Below are 5,435 nucleotides of genomic sequence, written 5' to 3'. Positions count from 1 at the left end.
TCACGGAATGTTAATGCTTTGCTCCGGTACTTTATTAAAAGGAGTACCTTAATATCCAGTAGTTTCCCTTGAGGCCCGGCTGCCACCGGCTGGTAGGACAAAAGATGTTGTGCAAGTTTCTCATTGCGAGCACGCACGACTATATATGGAACACATGCCTATTGATTGCTTTGTACTTGGACACCGTTTTATTATTATCTGCAAATGCCCTGCTATGATTGTTACATGAGTTTCTCTCATCCATGCAACGCCCGTCATCCGTCCCCGTGCCTACAGTATTTTAATCCTGCTGTTTACTAAAATCACTACTGCTGTCTTTGTTACTCTGCTGCTGTTATTTCACTACTGCTACTGCCATAAAACTGTTACTACTGATAAACTCTTGCGAGCAAGTTTGTTTCCAGGTGCAGCTGAATTGACAACTCCGCTGTTAAGGCTTCCAAGTGTTCTTTGTCTCCCCTTGTGTCGAATCAATAAATTGGGTTTTACTTCCCTCGAAGACTGTTGCGATCCCCTATACTTGTGGGTCATCAGGCGCCTCCTTTCTTCTCCACATGAGCTTGGCCTTCGGCGCCAATTCCTTCTTCTTGCGAGGTTTTGATGATCGATCTCTTTGATCGGTTTGCTCTGGTACCACATGATAAGGGAGTGACCCACTGGATCCTCCTTAGTTGATGCCCGATCTTTCACAGCGAGAACCTGGGGTAGAGATTCCTCCCAACAACGCGATGAACGCAGCCTGGAGAAGAGGGAACGAATCCAGCAAGCAACAGATCGATGAACGATACGCCTCAAACCAAGAGCTAGACAATCCTTGATGAACACAAGAACCTTCGCAGCAGATATAATTGATAACGGTAACGCCGTACCCCCGGAGGGATGATACACGTGATCACACGCAATAGGGAAACCCTAAACTTTTAGACTAAACTTGTTCTATCTTAAACCCTAGCCGCACCTCCACTTATACGAGGCGTGGGGTGGCCGGACGGCCCCCTTATTGGGCCTAACCTAGTTTGACTTGGACAGGCCCATGTCAAACAGAATCTATTAAAATCCTAGATGGTCCACAGCATGACCTGGCTACAAAATTACCTCCTAATAACAAGATTATAATTAACTACTGGTACAACCTTAGACCCAAATATCATATCAATGGTTGTCCTAGAGTACCAGGCCCGGATATCCATATCAGGTATCCTTAGTGATAGATCAACTCCCGCAGGAACTTTGTGGCGGTTTTGCCGTCACACTTCTTGATGGATTTTGCTTCGACCCATTTCGTGAATTTGTCGATAGCGACAAGGAGGTGAGTGTATCCTCCTGGGGCTGTTTTGAACTCGCCCACCATATCCATGCCCCACACGGCGAATGGCCAAGTGAGGGGGATGGTCTTGAGTGCCGAGCCTAGCATGTGCGATTGGCTCGCGTACTTCTGGCACCCGACACACGCGCGAACGAGTTCGACTGCGTCTCCGTGGGCTGTTGGCCAGTACAAGTCCTGCCTGAAGGCTTTGGCCACTATCGACCAAGCGCCCGCGTGGTGGCCGCAGTCCCCTGCGTGTATGTCACGCGGGATTTTGCATCCCTCTTCAACGGTGACGCACCGCTGAAATACTCCGGAGATGTTGCGTTTGTACAGCTCTTGGTTGATGATGGTGAAGGACTTGCATCGGCGCACGATCATGTGTGCCTCCGTCTCGTCCATGGGCAGGACTTGCCGCTCGAGGTAGTTGATGTACGGCTCCGTCCAGTCCCCAACGTCTGAGACGACTGCGACTAGCACGGAGTCGGGTGCGGGCGGCTCGGCGATGTAGACCTTGTGGGGTACTCGCACCGACGGGTGTGTGAGGATGTCGAGGAAGATGCCCGGCAGAGATGGTTGTCGCTTGGAGCCGAGCCTGGAGAGTGCGTCGGCCTCCCCGTTCTTGCGTCTGTTGACCCATTGGACGACGTGCCCGGCGAAGCTAGCGCTGGCCTGGTCGACCGCCCGCTTGTAGGCGATCATGTTGGCGTCGGTGGTGTCGCAGGTGCCTGAGGTCTGACTAGCGACGAGATTGGAGTCGCCGAAGCAGCGCAGTCTTGTTGCGCCCATCTCCTTGGCGATTCGCATGCCATGGAGGAGTGCCCCGTATTCGGCCATCTTGTTGGTGCAGGGTTCGAATTGCAGCTGCAGGACGTACCTCATAATGTTACCTTTCGGCGAGATGAGGACGATCCCAGCTCCCGCCCCTTCAAGGTTCTTGGAGCAGTCGAAGTACATGATCCAGTGCTTGAGGTCCGTCGGGGAGGTTGGTTGTTGTGCTTCCTCCCAATCGACGAAGAAGTCAGCCAGCGCCTGGGATTTGACCGCACGGTGTGGCTCGTAGGTGATGTTGTGGATGCCGAGCTCGATTGCCCACTTGGCAACTCAACCGGTTGCATCGCGATTGAGGATGATGTCGGCGAGTGGCGTTGAAGCGACGACCTTGATGGGGTGCTCGTGGAAGTAAGGAGCCAGTCGCCGCTGGGCCCTGAGTACGGCGTATACCAGCTTTTGGTAGTGCGGGTACCGTTGCTTCGACTGGGTGAGGGCCTCGCCATGCGCCACTCGACCAGCGGCGGCCCGGCTCGACTCGGGACGCCGTGGTTTTGGACTTGGGCGATTCGGACCTCCCCGTCCGGATCGTCGAAGTTAAGGCGAGCGGAGGGGAAACCCTGTTGGTGAGCTCGCTCCATGCGCAGGCGATTGCGCTGCTGGCAGTACTGAGAAACAGCTCTCACCAAATCCTGCTCGAGGCGGAACTTCTGTCGCTCGGCGAGCTCCTTCTTCCTCTACGCCTCGAGAGCCGCCCGATGCGCCTCGATCTCGGCCGCGTTCGCGGTCATGGGGAGGGGCGTGGAGAAGGGGTCGGAGAAGATCCGTGAGTACCTCAAGACCGCCCAGTTAAGACAGAAGAGCTACACCGACAAGAGACGCCGAGAGATGACCTTCGACATCGGAGATTTTGTGTATCTCAAGGTCTCACCCCTCAAATGAATGCAGAGATTTCAACTCAGAGGAAAGCTCGCCCCCAGATATGTCGGACCCTTCAAAGTTCTGAGTCACCGAGGAGAAGTTTCTTATCAGCTTGAACTACCGGAAGAAATGTCTGCGGTGCACAATGTGTTTCACATCTCACTACTTTGGAAGTGCTTAGAAGTACCGGAGAAGACAGAAGTGTTCAAGAACATCGATCACAGAGCTATTGATATCAACAAGGAACTAACATACCGTGAAGTGCCTATTCGCATCCTTGAAGAAGCTTTCAGGACCACCCGCACCAGGAGTATCAAGTTCCTGAAGATTCAATGGAGCAACCACACCGAAGAAGAAGCCACCTGAGAGCGTGAAGAAGATATGAAGAAGGAATACCCAGATCTCTTTAGTACCTAGTTTTATTTAGATCTCAGGACGAGATCTTTTGTAAGGGGGAAGGGTTTGTAACATCCCAAAAATTCAATAAAGAAGAAAAGGAAAGTTTACAAAATGCAAAATTGAGAACCAACAAAAACTTTTTATCTCCATATAGTGCTATGCATATAACTCACCCTTTCTACTTATGTTAGTGTGCATTTTGCCATGTTGATTGCTTGTGTGATTACCATTGTACTAAAACCCTAACCAATGATCTCTTGATCACTTAAATGGAATGAAAAAGAAAAGAGAAAATAAAATAGAAAAATCAAATCAACACTCACATATGGCTTATGCCATTTTTGCAAATTCTTGACCTAGACCATTTTGGCTTGCACCATTGGTTGTAAATGGTTACTAAACACTTATAAACACTTTTGGAACCAAAGAAACTCAACTCAAATTGAAATTCCAACTCACATGCAATATGGTCAAAATTGACAATCTTAGCCTGATGCCATCTTTGAGCCCCTGGTTTGGAAGTTTTTCAAACTAAACTTTGCCAACTCTTTGCACCTCATCCAAGACAACATCAAGATGAACAACTTTGCCCAAAACAACCCCTGCAAATTCTGTCTCAAATTCAAATGGTGATCAAGCAAAGTTGGAACCATAATGCAAAATGAAGATCATATGCATTTTGGGATTTTGCATTTCAACACCATTTTGACCACCACCACCTCCATTATACTTCAAATAATATAAGATTACAATCCACCAAAAATCTTTCCAAAATTCAAAAATAATTTTCTTGCGGCCATTTTAACAAACACCTTGCAGGCAGGGATCAACTTTGTGCCCATACTGAATTTCTACCTTGGACCAAGTCTAACCCTGGCAACTTCTGATGCTCTGGAAATCCATCACACCTCTCAGCACCAGTCCAAGCCCCTGCAACCCTTCCACTTGGTCACCATGACCAAAAACCAGCCCATGCCCGTGCTCACCATGCACCACCATGCCACCCCTCTCTCTGGTCATCTCAGCACTGCACCACCAAGTCCTCTAGCTTCCTCGCAACCTCCTGATCGTGCCAGACACAAGCCTCGACGAATTCGTGCACCACACTGACCAGAACGAGCCACGCCCAGACGTGCCAGTGACGCTGTTATCACCAGATTTTGGCCAAATCAGGAAGTGGGCCGTAAGGGAGATGGGCTTGGAAGGTTACACGTGGAAGATCTCTGAAGCGGCCTTGCACGAAGAGTTTGGGCTAGATTGCCCGTGTATCTTTAATTATGGTAGATTGTATCTTAGATTAAAAGTTAAGAGTTTGTATCGTGCACGGTGGGGATTATTCCCACGTTAGAAAGTCCCCTGGACTATAAATATGTATCTAGGGTTTATGGAAGAAACAACAACCAACGTTCAACCAACAAATCAATCTCGGCGCATCGCCAACTCCTTCGTCTCGAGGGTTTCTACCGGTAAGCATCATGCTGCCTAGATCGCATCTTGCGATCTAGGCAGCATAAGCTTCATGTTGTTCAGGCGTTGCTCGTACTGAAGCCTTTTTGATGGCGAGCAACGTAGTTATCATAGATGTGTTAGGGTTAGCATAGTTCTTCGCGTAATATGCTATCGTAGTGCAACCCTTGCATATCTAGCCGCCCTTACACCTATCTTAGGTGTAGGGGCGGCACCCCGCTTGATCATTATTTAGTAGATCCGATCCGTTACGGTTGCTCCTTGTTCATCAAGGATTAGTTTAATATCTGCAATAGTTAGGCCTTACAAAGGGTTGGAGGATCCAGCGGCACGTAGGGTGTCGTTTGCTAGTCCTAGACAGGATGTTCCGGGGATCAACCTCGTGTTGGTTTTTAGGCCCTATCTAGGATCGGCTTACGATCACCGTGCGTGGCCGCGAGGCCCAATCGTGAGTAGGATGGTCCGATTATGCGGTGAAAACCCTAAATCGTCGTAGATCTCATTAGCTTTATCTTGATCAAGCAGGACCACCATATATTCGTGCACCTCGTACGAATCATGGGTGGATCGG

The 5,435-nt window shown here is 49.5% G+C and overlaps 1 protein-coding gene across 1 annotated transcript; it reads right to left on the bottom strand.

The window, feature by feature from the left end:
- Positions 1–1,201: 1,201 nt before the first annotated feature.
- On the bottom strand, positions 1,202–4,417 carry LOC127310813 (uncharacterized). Its single transcript, XM_051341451.1, has 2 exons — positions 4,316–4,417; positions 1,202–2,401 (listed from the first exon to the last, which is right to left on the bottom strand). Exons 1-2 carry the CDS (start codon positions 4,415–4,417, stop codon positions 1,202–1,204), a joined length of 1,302 nt encoding a protein of 433 aa, XP_051197411.1.
- Positions 4,418–5,435: the final 1,018 nt, after the last annotated feature.

This window comes from Lolium perenne, chromosome 6 (assembly GCF_019359855.2).
Source record: "Lolium perenne isolate Kyuss_39 chromosome 6, Kyuss_2.0, whole genome shotgun sequence".
Taxonomy (NCBI): Eukaryota; Viridiplantae; Streptophyta; class Magnoliopsida; order Poales; family Poaceae; genus Lolium; species Lolium perenne.
Note: the sequence above shows the minus strand (reverse complement) of the source record. Positions and strands in the feature narration are given on the sequence as shown.